The sequence below is a fragment of the Scyliorhinus canicula genome, chromosome 18, assembly GCF_902713615.1.
Source record: "Scyliorhinus canicula chromosome 18, sScyCan1.1, whole genome shotgun sequence".
In the NCBI taxonomy this organism is placed as follows: Eukaryota; Metazoa; Chordata; class Chondrichthyes; order Carcharhiniformes; family Scyliorhinidae; genus Scyliorhinus; species Scyliorhinus canicula.
Genome location: NC_052163.1, coordinates 14515755 through 14529887, shown reverse-complemented (window position 1 = coordinate 14529887; position 14133 = coordinate 14515755). Strand labels below are relative to the sequence as shown.

The following is a 14133-nucleotide window of genomic DNA, read 5'->3' as shown; positions in this document are numbered from 1 at the left end:
TCTGATTTCATTTCGCTTGTGGCTTTTGCTGAGCTGTCGTCCACCCATAGAGAGAAAGAGAGAAATATTTGCATCCAAGCTGCAGGGATGACGTAACTGCTGTCTCTGGATTCTGTGACACACACATTGACATCGCAGTACACACTGATCAGGTCTGCAGTTGGCTTTTTATCCCAGTTCCCTGTGTACTCATGGAAGGAAACAAACAATGTGTCTCTCCCCTCAGAGTCAGTTTTCTTCGAACTCGGTCCATTTCCACACTCTGAGCTATACATCAGCAGGAGATGGGTTTTGGAGTCTGCTGGGATGTGACAATCAACCTCCATGGTTTCCCTAACTGCAGGAGATTAAAGTTCAGCCTCTGCATTTTCCTATCTCCCCTTTCAATTGTCTCTGCTTGCATTTGTTTGAAGACACGTCTCTCTTAAGAAGTTCAATATACCTGTAAGGAATACAGGCTATAATGCATTGTCGTGACTCCATTAGAAATGCTGTTTGCACATCCTAAGTATTAACATTTTGTTTTTACTGTACATTTAGCTCATAATCAAAGTATTTTTCTTTCAGGTACAGAAAGGATTATGCGAGTTTCTTTTTAAACTACTCATCTTGCGGTACTTGATGGGCACCGATGGAAAAATGTGGAAGTGCAAGCCATGTCATATGTACATTGTAGAAATGTTGGAGGAATCTGGATTCCTTTCGAGAAAACATGCAAGACAAGTATGTACAAGAGTTATTGGGAAATCCAATTGGGTGGCCCCTGCTGCACACTCTGTTTCTAGTCACTGATTGTCCATCACCCAGGCCAATGTCCTAAGGCTGAACCAAACTGTTTGTAATTTTGGTGTCACTCTCAATTCCAAGGTGAACCTTTGCTCCACCACCATGATCGTCTCGTTCCACTTTGGTCAAATTGATTAACTTTGCCTCCATGTTTGATATTATATACTTAATTTTGCAAGCATGGGTTGGATAAGTATGCTCAATACTCTGTTGTGAACTGCCGAAGGGATGTGCTGATTACTGCTAGTCATCGAGATGTGTGATCTTTGTACCGGCATTGAAATTCATATACCATGTTACTCATTTGTGTATTAGGCAAAGCATCTTTTTGAGTTAATGGCAGCATCATTTTAGTGGAAAATAGCACCAATGGATTCTCCACCTCTGCCTACTCGGGTGACTATGTGGAGTTTGCACTTTCTCCCCATGACTGCGTGGGTCCAAAGATGTGCAGATTCAGTGAATTGGCCATGCTAAATTGCCCCTTAGTGTCCAAAAGGTTAGGTTGAGTTACAGGGATAGGGTGGAGTTTGGTCTTAAGTAGGGTGCTCTTTCCAAGGGTACTTGATGGGCACTGATGGAAAAATGTGGAAGTGCAAGCCATGTCATATGTACATTGTACAAATGTTGGAGGAATCTGGATTCCTTTCGAGAAAACATGCAAGATAAGTATGTACAAGAGTTATTGGGAAATCCAAATGGGTGGCCTCATTGGGCCGAATGGCTTCCTTCTGCACTGTAAATTCTATGATTCTACTGCCTACTGTCACAAGCCAAAATATACATTGGGATTCCTACAGCTCCACGTGCTATAAGAATGGCCTTGTTGACAGCTCCTAAATAAGACCCAAGCCATTTGTTCATCATGCAAGTTTGATGCTGAATAGGCCATAACAAAGTTATCCTGTGGGACAATGGCTACCCTGAAAAGATGTTCATTGTGGAAAGCACATACTCTCTAATGGGCCTAAGGCCACCAATCGTGGACCTGAGAAGGACCCAGTCTACCACAGATTACCCGGGAAGGGTAAGATATCTTGACATTTTTGAGCAACAGGTGAAGCTAGCCATTTCATGCTGCTATCATACAGCACTAACACAAGTGGTATTTTCCACAAACAGGATACTGCTTTCAAGTCAAAAAGACATTCCACCAAACACAAAAATGAGCTATCATAGACTTTACAGTACAGAAGGAGGCCATTCGGCCCATCGAGTCTGCACCGGCCCGTACAAAGTGCACCCTACTCAAGCCCACATCCCCACCCTATCCTAGTAACCCCCACTTAACCTTTTTGGACATTATGGGCAAGTTAGCATGGCCAATCCACCTAACCCACACATCTTTGGACTGTGGGAGGAAACCGGAGCTCCCAGAGGAATCTCACGGACACATGGGGAGAACGTGTAGACTCTGCACAGACAGTGACCCAAGCCAGGAATTGAACCTGGGACGCTGGAGCTGTGAAGCAACTGTGCTAACCACTATGCTATCGCTCACAGTAACTTCATTGACGCCTATTTGTGACAATAAGCGATTATTATTATTACTATTATTGTTGTTGTTATTATTATTATGATGATGACACCCAAATGCTTTCTAACCCATCTTCCTGCACCCGGCCCATTGCCCTGCAACTTACAGCAGATAAAGTGTAGGGTCTCTGCCTCCTCCACGAACTCGGGCAGCGAATTCCAAGCACCCACTGCACTCTACGAAAAAAAAATGTTTTCCTCATGTCCCCTCTAAACCTTCTGCCACTCGACTTGAATCTATGTCCCATGATTTTTGAACTCTCTGCCGAGGGAAATTGGTTCCTCCTTTCTACTCTACCTCTACCCCTCGCAATTTTGCATACCTCAATCATGTCACCTCCTCAGCATTCTCTAAGGTAAACAACCCAAATCACTCCTCGTAGCTACAATTCTCCAGCCCTGGCAACATTCTAGTAAATGTAGTGATGTCAACACAAGAAGTCAAATCATAGAATCCCTCAAATGGCATATGAATTTCAGTGCAGGTGTGATGTCATGTACTTTGGATATATCAAACAACAATGCCCATCAGAAGGACCCTCCTCTGTATGCTAGATGTTTGCAATAGGAACAGTATTGACCCGGTTCAACCAGCCTGTGCTTGCAAAACCCAACATAATGCCTAACATTAGATGTGATTCCGTAATTGGACAGCACTTGCTGAATGTGTGCTGCGGATTACACTGGCAGCCAATTTAAGATTCAGTCGGGCTGACAATGTGGCTCACTTACCCTTGATAGCAGCTACATATATTCATGCGCAGGGACCTGCTCTCTGCAGGCAAAATGGACATGTCCAGGCGTTGCACACTTTTTTTGTAACATGGGGGACAATGTGGAGGTCTTGTGGCACAGTGGGTACCACCCCGCCCCTCATCCATAAGCACCAGCTTCAAGTCACACCCCAGAAGTTGATGTCCAAGGAAGGTGGATTCATAACACAGTCCAACAGGTTGGGTTTGTCAACCTGTAAATCCTTCCAGGCACACTCGTGGCTGGCAGAAAGAGTGGGAGAGACTCCTGGTCAGCCACGCTTGCAGCTCCTCAAACTATAAGCCTCTGGCGACATACGCGCGACCTGTTCCAGGAATTATTAGCGATGGAAATGGACAAAAGTCTTCCTTAGTGCACCACTAGGTGTGGGAACCGAATTGGAATGGGGGAAAAAGTCCCCTGATGCATTCTCCATGGAAAGGTGTCAACCAATCGGAATAAACTTGCCAAACAATGGTCGCCCTTTTCTCAGGAGTATAAATTGTTGCTCGCTTTGAAATTTGGCATTGCTGTGCCTGTCCTGATGAGTCCAAGACGAAAAACGCCAGCGGCATGTTTCGTGGTTCAGCAATAGTCCAGTCCTGTGCCACTAAGCAACTAAATATAATTGAACTGTTTTTGATGTCTTTCTGTAAAAAGCAAAAAAAATGAGCATGTGGAAAGGACAGTAGAATTACACTTAGCAATTCAGAATGATGTTCTGATTCAATTATCTGTCTTTTCATTTCAGGGGGCCCAAATGCCAAAGCACGGCTTTTTGGATGTTTTTCCCAAAGTACATTGTCGACCACCCAAAGAAGTACTTGAACAGGAAGTAAGGAAATCTGAAAATCTGTCATGCAATGACCTTGATCCTCTTGTGGATGCTGAAGAGTTTCAGAGTGAGGCATTTCAGAGGCCATATCAGTATCTCAGAAGATTCAAAAACCAAGAAAACCTGGATACCTTTAGTTACTCAGAGGGAACTATTGAAGGCAACCATGTAGAGTGCCTGCAGCTGTTTCTGATCTATTGTGGGGTGATGGATCCTTCTTGGTCTGAGTTGCGGAATTTTGCCTGTTTTCTTAATCTGCAGCTAAAGGACTGTGAAACTTCTGTGTTTTGTGACTTTGATTTTATCAAAGATACTCTGCAAGGATTCAAAAATTTTGTTGTTAATTTCATGATTTTGATGGCGAGAGATTTTGCAACACCTTCTCTGAGCATATCAGACCAGAGTCCAGGAAGGGAAGCCATTAACCTAGAAGGTGTTAATGAAGAAGATCTTGCACCGTTTCTTGTGAGGAAGAAGTGGGAGTCGGAACCGCACCCGTACATTTTTTTCAACGATGACCATACATCGATGACTTTCATTGGGTTCCACCTCCAAGAAAATGGCAATGGTGGGATTGATGCTATAAATCCATCAAATCGTAAGATTATTAAACCAAATATAATGACTCGTGAACTGTACCAAGGTTTACTCCTACAAAGAGTCCCGTTCAACACAGATTTTGACCAGCTTCCACGTGGTGAAAAGATTGAGCGTCTTTGCACAGTATTGGGCATTCAGTGGCCAATGGACCCTGATGAAACCTATGAACTCACCACGGATAATATTTTAAAAATTCTTGCGATTCACATGCGTTTTAGATGTGGCATTCCTGTGATTATCATGGGCGAGACTGGCTGTGGCAAGACCAGGTTGATCAAGTACTTGTGCGAGTTGCGGAAAGCAGGTGTTAACACTGAGAACATGAAACTAGTGAAGGTTCATGGTGGAACAACTGCGGACATGATCTATTCAAAAATTAAGGATGCAGAAGCTCTCGCCATGTATAACAAGGCAAATTTTGATTTTGACACCATTCTATTTTTTGATGAAGCCAATACAACTGAAGCTGTTAGCTGCATTAAGGAAGTTCTTTGTGATCAGATGATTGAAGGGGAACTTTCAACTCCCAATACAGGTTTGCAAATAATAGCAGCCTGCAATCCCTATCGAAAACATACAGATGAAATGATAAAGCGTTTAGAGTCAGCTGGGTTAGGCTACCGTGTTCGAGCAGATGATACAGAAGATAAACTGGGATCTATTCCTTTGAGGCAACTTGTTTATCGTGTACAAGCGTTGCCACCAAGTATGATCCCATTGGTGTGGGATTTTGGGCAACTTAATGATGCCACTGAGAAGATGTACATCCAGCAAATCGTTCAAAGGCTGATTCAGTCCATTTCAGTTCCCTCTACCTATATTAAATGCATAGTGGATGTTTTGTCAGCGTCACAACATTTCATGAGGCATCAGCAAGATGAGTGCAGTTTTGTCAGTCTTCGCGACGTTGAGAGGTGCATGAAAGTGTTTGTTTGGTTTTATGAGCAACGGCAGATGCTGTTGCACAAATTGAACCAAGGTCAAGCCAATAGGAGTGTGCACACTGCATTGAACAATGAAGTCATCTGGTGTTTGGTGTTGGCACTCGGAGTTTCTTATCATGCATGTTTGGAAAAGAAGAACCCATATCGGAGAGCCATCTGCCGTCACCTCCCTCCACCGTACAGTAATCCTGCCAAGTTTTTGGAGCAACTTGTGCTCCTTCAAGATCTTTTATTGAGTGGTGTACCACTGCGAGAAACGATTGCAAGAAATTCAGCATTAAAAGAAAATGTTTTCATGATGGTGATTTGCATTGAACTGAAAATCCCACTGTTCTTGGTTGGAAAACCTGGCAGTTCAAAGTCTCTTGCAAAAACAATTGTAGCAGATGCCATGCAGGGACAAGCAGCTCATTCTGACCTGTATAAAGACCTAAAGCAGATCCACCTAGTGTCATTTCAGTGCAGTCCCCATTCTACCCCCGAGGGAATCATTAATACATTTAAACAGTGTGCGCGTTTCCAAGAAGGGAAGAACCTTGACGAGTATGTTTCAGTCGTTGTCTTGGATGAAATTGGCCTCGCTGAAGATTCTCCAAAAATGCCGCTGAAAACTCTTCATCCACTTCTGGAAGATGGGTGTATTGATGATGACCCCCTTAAACACAAAAAAGTTGGTTTCATTGGAATATCCAACTGGGCTCTAGATCCTGCTAAAATGAATAGAGGAATCTTTGTGTCCCGAGGGGATCCTGACAAAAAAGAACTGATTGAAAGTGCCAAAGGGATCTGTTCTTCTGACCCTGTGATACAGAGAAAGGTGCTTGGTTTGTTTGTGAGCCTGGCAGAAGCTTATCTAACTATTTGCAAAAAACAAAGTAAAGAGTTTTTTGGGCTGCGTGACTATTACAGCTTAATAAAAATGGTCTTTTCACTTTCAAAAGCCACCAAGTCAGAACCAACCCCAGAGCAGTTGGTGCAAATTGTGTTGCGTAATTTCAGTGGAAGTGATGATGTTAATGTTATGGACATTTTCAAGCCTGTACTCAAGAATGCCTCCCGTGATGGCATTGACACATTGGAACTGATCAGTCACAATATATATGCTGATTCTCGTGACAGCGAATGTCGGTACTTGCTCATTCTAACCAAAAACTACGCAGCCCTTCAAATACTTCAGCAGATGTTCTTCTCCAGAAGACAGCAGCCTGAGATAATCTTTGGGTCCAGTTTTCCCAAAGATCAAGAATATACTCAGATTTGCAGAAACATCAACCGGGTAAAGATTTGCATGGAAACTGGGCAAACAGTGGTTCTGTTAAATCTGCAGAATCTTTACGAAAGTCTTTATGATGCATTGAATCAATATTATGTGTACCTTGGAGGACAGAAGTATGTCGATTTGGGCTTGGGAACCCATAGAGTCAAATGCAGAGTCCATCCAGATTTTAGACTGATCGTTATAGAAGAGAAGGAGGTGGTCTACAAAGAGTTTCCAATTCCACTTATCAATAGGCTTGAAAAGCATTACGTTGATATTAACACGGTTCTTGATAGAGATCAAAGGGACATTGTAAAACAGCTGAAGCAATGGGTGCAAACTTTCACAGCAGTCAGACCCAGAAATGCTTCGATCCATGGAAGGCAGCAGGAATACAGTCCATCAGATGTGTTTGTTGGCTATCACTCTGACACCTGTGCATCTGTTGTTTCACAATTGACTCAAAGGCTGAAGCAGACTGAAGGTTCTTGGGAGGAAATTCTCAAAGAAGCACAATGTGTGTTGTTGAACTGTGCCACCCCAGATTCTGTGGTTCGTTTATCTAGTTCTGAATTTCCTTCATATCAAGCTGACATGATAATGCAGAAGTACTTTGTAGACCAGCATCACGATTCCCTTGCGGATTTCATCCATTCTCACATCAAATCCAAAATTCAACATTGGGCAGTTTACACTGAGGTAAGCGACATGTAATGATAAACATATTTTTCTATGTTATTGCAGTAGCATAGAAATATGTCAGTTATTGGATTACAGTGTCTCAGTCTAACTATAATGCAGATTCAATATAGAGAATCCCCCTTATCACTTGATTGACTTCCTAAGGCAGGCGTAAACATTTGAATCTTTTAATGTATTGTTTGCAAGTGACCTTTTAATTAAATTTCTTTATATAATACTTCAGGTTTCTGTTTATCTACCTTTTAACTATAGTTGTATTTGCAATTTGGTATTTAGTTGTCAATTTTGGTCTTGCTTGGTAAGACCATGGCTGGTGTTAAAAGCACAAGACTCAATTTTGTAATTGTAGGTTTTATTGGGACACAAAGGATTGTGATACCCACTGCATTCTTACCTGTAATTGAAGAACTGTATTTTTTGTTTCAGCTTACAACTTATTCACGGCTTCTAACAGCTTCTGACATTGAATTTTTGCAAAGGGAAGTAAGTGAAAGTATTCAGACGGTCTTCTGTTTCTCACTGCAGCAGTTTGACACAGAACATTCGTTTCTGAAGAAAATAAGGTTTGTTATCAACTGGTACTCGCATATTAAACTGTTACCTGCTAATTAACCATTATCTTCAGTGAGCGGCAACAGCAAATGGTCACTTTGTTTTTTGCCAGTGTCACAAAGCACAAGTTGTATTCTACACAAAGTGGGTGAAAACATTGAACATTTAAATTTAGTCCAGGTATTTTTTTATTGCAATAATTTAAATTGCTACCTTTCTTGTTACGGGAGGGTCTTGAAAATGTAAAAATGCTCCACATACAAATAGGAACAGACCATTCATCCACTCAGACCAGTTCTATTATTTTAGCCATTGCAAATCTAATTTTTTAATCAGAATTCAAACGTGACAATAAATTGTCTATGCCATTGTTTTTGCAACATCTAGTTGTATTTCTTTGGACCAATAATTTATAACGATATCCCTATTCTACAGTGCAAATGTTACTATTTAAAAAAAAAATTAAAATACCTAATTCTTTATTGTTCCAAATTAAGGGCGAATTTAGCGTAGCGAATCAATGTGTCCTAAAATAGTTGGTAATAGATAAATGTACTTGATAATGACTGCATGCTCTGGGGGCTCTGCAATTATTATATGCTTTTACTTGGATGAGCTGTAATAAAGTTTCCTGTCTTTTTCCCTGGTAGATAATACAGGTCCTCGCACAAAAAAAGTGTGGCTCACCAGATAACTAATGTTTTGATCAATATTGTTTCCAAGAGGAACCCTCCTTAATTCTTGCTTCCTCAATGTTTAAAAGAATGCAAAATGTTGACCGAGTTAAATGTCCTTAATTATTTTATTTGTCTCTAGGCACTGTGTTGATTCCAACCATGGAAGCAAAATCTTGCTTGTCCAAACAGACTTTGAAAACAGTTCACAAAGTGCAAATTTGATTGCCTCTGCAAAGTGAGTATCATACCTGTTCTCTGCCCTCATTATTACTTTATTTTTCTTCCTTTGGTATAAATTAGAAGAACGTAGATCTAGTTTTGGGCTCTTCTGTTCTTTAGCATTGTCACTGCAGTTGCAAAGTGATATGACTTCCGTTCTTGAAGATACAATGTGCCTTTTTATATTTTAAAGAATGAATGAAAAGCTCCCAAGTTTTAATTTGCCAAAATCATCATACAGTGAACATACATAACTGCACAGGTCTTTAAGGAATGTCTTAATGGAAGGAGTGGGAGAAGATGGACTAAAGAGACCAGGCCATGGGCTCGGCAACCGTGATACAATAAAGGGAATGAAAATGTACAAGAAAAGAGGGGAAGGACAGCGTTCAGGCAATATTTAGGGCTGGAGGAATTTACAGAGATGGGGAGGGGTTGAGATCATGGGGAGAATCAAACATTTGAATAATAAACTTAATTGGAGGCATTGAAGGACCAGGAAGCAATGGAGTTCAGAGAGCACAGGAATAAACTTTTGCTGTGTAAAAACACAGGATGAGCTAAAGGTGAAGAATGGGAAGCCAGCCAGGAGAGCTGTTGACTAGTCATGTGAAAATGCCCAACTAAGAACATAAGCAGTAGGGACTGGAAGTGGACCATTTGGCCCTTGAGCCTGTTCCGCCAGTCCATAAGATCAACTTCAACTCCACTTTCCTACTTCCCCAAACTCTTGTAGATCAAATCTATTTCTAACTCAACCTTGAATATATTCAATAACGTAGCCTCCACTGCTCTCTGGGGAAGAGGATTCCAAAGATTCACAACTCTGAGAAAAGTGATTCATCTTCACCTCTATCTTAAATGGGAAACCCTTTATTCTGAAATTGCGCTCCCTGAAGGTTCTCCCACAAGGAAAAACATCCTCTTCCTGGTATGTATAATTTCAGGCTTCCTCAGAATCTTATAGGTTTCACTGGTGTCAATTCCCATTCTTCCAAACTCCCAACAAGTATATGTCTACACTTCCCTCACACAACAACTACTTCATCCCAGAAATCAACCTAGTGAATCTTCTTTGAACTGCTTTCAATCTAAGTATATCCCTCCTTAAACTAAGATGCCAAAACTAAATGCTGTTCTCCAGTTGTGGTCTTACCAATGCCCTGCATACCAATGCTTTGCACCGTTGTAGCAAGACTTCTTATTTTAATAATCACACCAACTCTGGACAAATGCTTTATTTATTTACTGCAATCATCACTTTTGCCTTTTGTTGCATGACATCTTTGTCATTTAATCTCTCCCACCCTCTACACATACCCAGACCTCCCCTTTTGTCCCCCCCCACCCCACCCACCTTTTAACAACTTGAAATCCATCACATTTCTACCTTCCTTCATTTTGAAGAATACTATTCAAATCTGTTGGCTCTGCTTCTCTCGCCACAGATACTGCCAGGCCTGCTGAGTATTTCCAGCATTGCTGCATTTACTTAAGTTTTTTCCAGCATCTGCAGTATTTTACTTTTATTTTCCTACCTTTGTACCTCATTCCCCTTACTATAAAGGGCAACATTCCATTTGCCTTCCTAATTGCTGTATCTGCATGCTAACATTTTACAGTACATGTACGGGAGGATTCTGTAGTCCCTTTAGACATGGACAAGGGTTTCAATAGAAGATGGGCTGTGATACGTTTGGAGGTGGATGGTGCTATTGAAGTGGCAGTAGGCAGTCTTTTTGATTGAGAGGTGGTGAGGTTGGAAGCTCAGCCAGGCTTAAATAAGACACCAAAGTTGATAAATGCCTGAACCAGTGAATTAGACATAGAATTTACAGTGCAGAAGGAGGCCATTCGGCCCATCGAGTGCGCGACCCATGGAAACAGCTCTCCACACCTTCACCCTATCCCCTTAACTCAGTTTAACCGTTTTGGACACTAAGGATGGTTTAGCCTGTGGCTAGTTATTGGCTGCGGTGGGCAGTGGGATCACTGCTGAAGATGCAAAGCTCATCCAATACTGGATGTCGAACAAGCAGTCTGACAACATAAAATCAGACCATGAAGAGTAGTGGAAAGGTAGAAACAAAACATGGTCAAAACTGAAGAACTAGGTGTTATCAGCACACTATACATGAAAGGACCTCATGACTGCTGGTAATGTTACCAATGTTGCTGTTGGTAATTGAGGAAGTGAAGGGGTTATGGTTAATTTCTTCAGGGTAACAGGCCAATAAGCAATTCTCTTGATGGAGATGCTCTGACTATGATCAAGTGCTTAAGAATGATTCCAAGTAAGGATCAGTACTGTTGATCTGGACAATGTTAGGCATTGGAAGAAGCTGGTACAGACTTTGTCAAAGGGTCAAGGAGAATGATGGAGGCTAATGCACCTTAATTGTTGAAGTTATTATAAAAGGAACAGAAGCTTAACTGGAAAGCATGAAGTTTGTTTGGAAAGACAGACACGGTAGTAAGGTGAAGTTTCGAGATTAGATGGTAGTTTGCAAGGAGAGAGCGGTTGAAGATTTGTTTTAGATGATGCTGGTTTCGGCAGGAAAAGCAGAGAAACAATCACAATGTCAGCGAGTACAAGAACCACCAAAGGAAGTTGATCATTAGCATGTTGGTAGTAAATGGAATTTTCAGAGGTGGATCTCAGCAACAAGATCTGCTCAGAGAATATATGAAGCAAATAGGAGAGAAATGAGAGGCAACTGTGGATGGCTATCATATTGTGGTGAGATAGGAAAAGGGCCCAAGTGATTTAAAAAAATTGGAGAGTGTGCTAACCTGCTTGGTTTTGTCCTGAGAGACTTTAGTACAAGTTTGGTCAAGGCAAGCAACTCATTCCCTGAGGAATGACCGAGATGTCAACAATATTAACCTGGGTCTCCCAATTTGTGACACAGCCCACAGTTTAATTCTGTATCCAGCTCCCATCAAAATTTGCTTAAAATAGTCTTTTCATAAAAATCCTCTTTATTGAAATGAATTTAGTAATGGGAACTCGCGGGGCGGCACAGTGACGCAATGGTTAGCACTGCTGCCTCACAGCGCCAGGGTTCCAGGTTCAATTCCAGCCGTGGGTCACTGTCAGTGTGGAGTTTGTACTTTCTCCCCATGTCTGCGTAGGTTTTCTCCCACAGTCCAAAGATGTATGGGGTAGGTGGATTGGCCATGCTAAATTGCCCCTTAGTGTCCAGGGATGTGCAGGTTACATAAGAACATAAGAACTAGGAGCAGTAGTAGGCCATCTGGTCCTTCAAGCCTGCTCCACCATTCAATGAGATCGTGGATGATCTTTTGTGGACTCAGCCCCACTTTCCCGCCCGAACACTACAACCCTTTATTCCTTTATACTTCAAAAAAAACTATCTATTTCTTTCTTGAAAACATTACTGGAGAAGCATCAACTGCTTCACTGGGCAGAGAATTCCATAGATTCACAACCTTTTATGTGACGAAGTCCCTCCTAAACTCAGTCCTAAATCTACTTCCCCTTATTTTGAGGCTATGCCCCCTAGTTCTGCTGCTATGCCCCCTAGTTCTGCTTTCACCCACCAGTGGAAACAACCTCCCCGCATCTATCCTATCTATTCCCATCATAATTTTATATATGTCAATAAGATCTTCTCTCTCCCCTCCCCCCGCATCCTTCTAAATTCCAATGAGTATAGTCCCAGTCTACTCCACCTCTCCTCGTAATCCAACCCCCTCAACTCTGGGATTAACCTAGCGAATCTTCTCTGCATACCCTCCAGCGCCAGCACGTCTTTTCTCAGATAAGGGGACCAAAACTGAACACAATACTCCAGGTGTGGCCTCACTAACACCTTATACAGTTGCAGCATAACCTCCCTAGTCTTAAACTCCATCCCTCTAGCAGTGAAGGACAAAACTCCATTCGCCTCCTTAGGTTAGGTACAGGGGTGGAGTGCTCATTTGAAGGTTCGGTGCAGACTCAATGGGCTGAATGACCTCCTTCCGCACTGTAGGAATTCTATGATTCTGAACTTGGGTTTTCTTCCTAAGTATGTATCATGTTAAACAGTCATGTGATCTCCTGGCACTGAATACTGGAATTACATATTGCTGGGAGCTCGGTTCATATTTTTGCAATTGCACCCACTGCATGTCTGGGTAGAGAATCATTAATTTACTGCTATTTCTTCTTGTAATGAGTATTTCCACCAGCAATATTTGCATTTATGCTGCTACCCTTTTTAATACTAAAAAATAAATTTAAAACCGCTAAAATGGAGTAATCTCTCATTTTTCATTCCCAAACCTTTAAAAATAATTATCTCTTCCTCGTTATTTTTCTGCATCCATGAGTTTGATGAAGAAAAACTTTGTCTTTTGTGTTGTTTTTGCTTGTTCTGCAATATGTACATTTTGTCTTTTAACATTTGTAAAGTTGGTTTCCTGTAAATTTCCAGACTTATAAATAATGGAAGTAGAAAATAACTGGAAGTGCTGATTAGAAAGGATAGAAACGATCCTCTAACTGATGAGTAAAAACAATCACTTTATCATTGAGGAGGAGAAAGTTGGCTCATGGATATAAAGATCATTGCATGCAAGCCACAGATTTTGGTGAATAAGAGATTACTCACTGAACTCAGTTTATACCTGTTATAATACAATACCCTGCTCTTTTGGTAGGTACTCTGCTATAAATGAAATCAGTAAAAACAAAAGTGATGATTGGACAGTCTATGTGTATTTCATCATTAAATTGCCAAGAATGGAAGGTGGATCAACATACGTAGGATTTCATGGAGGTAAAGAAATTGAATTTTTTTTTCCACAAGTTAAATTTTTTTTTCTTCAAAATTCCTGGGTCAAAGCGACCTTACTGATCGAGCATGGAGTTAGTTTGTGTGCTGGTGGTTGCGCATCTAAATCTTTGCAATAGTTTATGCTAAGACCGTGAATTATTATTGAACTGTTTTATTTGCGACATTATTGTCGTCTGCTTTAAATTAGGGACCTGTCTGGATTGTTAAATCCAGCAGACTCTTTATCGAATCACCATGAATTGCCCTGTAAAATATCTCTGAGCCCTTCTCAGAGTACCCAATTAATTTTTTTCCAATTAAGGGGCATTTTAGCGTGGCCAATCCACCTATCCTGAACATCTTTGGCTTAGATAACCATAATAATGTTCTTGCAAGCTATCGCAACATCCAGTGGCTACTTTGAAATGGTAAATTATGAAACGTGATTCAGGGTTTGTGTACATTTTATATTGCCTTTGTGTAACAT

At 41.3% G+C, this 14133-nt stretch overlaps 1 protein-coding gene across 4 annotated transcripts in view; it reads left to right on the top strand.

Annotated features, from left to right (window-relative positions):
* LOC119953583 (E3 ubiquitin-protein ligase rnf213-alpha-like) overlaps nt 1-14133 on the top strand; it is a 198139-nt gene that overhangs the window by 110897 nt on the left and 73109 nt on the right. For all 4 annotated transcript variants that reach the window (XM_038777977.1, XM_038777979.1, XM_038777980.1 and 1 more), the window contains 5 exons: nt 568-723; nt 3827-7411; nt 7841-7977; nt 8783-8878; nt 13531-13649. In XM_038777977.1, the coding sequence (XP_038633905.1) occupies nt 568-723; nt 3827-7411; nt 7841-7977; nt 8783-8878; nt 13531-13649 (4093 nt within the window). The remainder of the gene's footprint in view (nt 1-567; nt 724-3826; nt 7412-7840; nt 7978-8782; nt 8879-13530; nt 13650-14133) is intronic.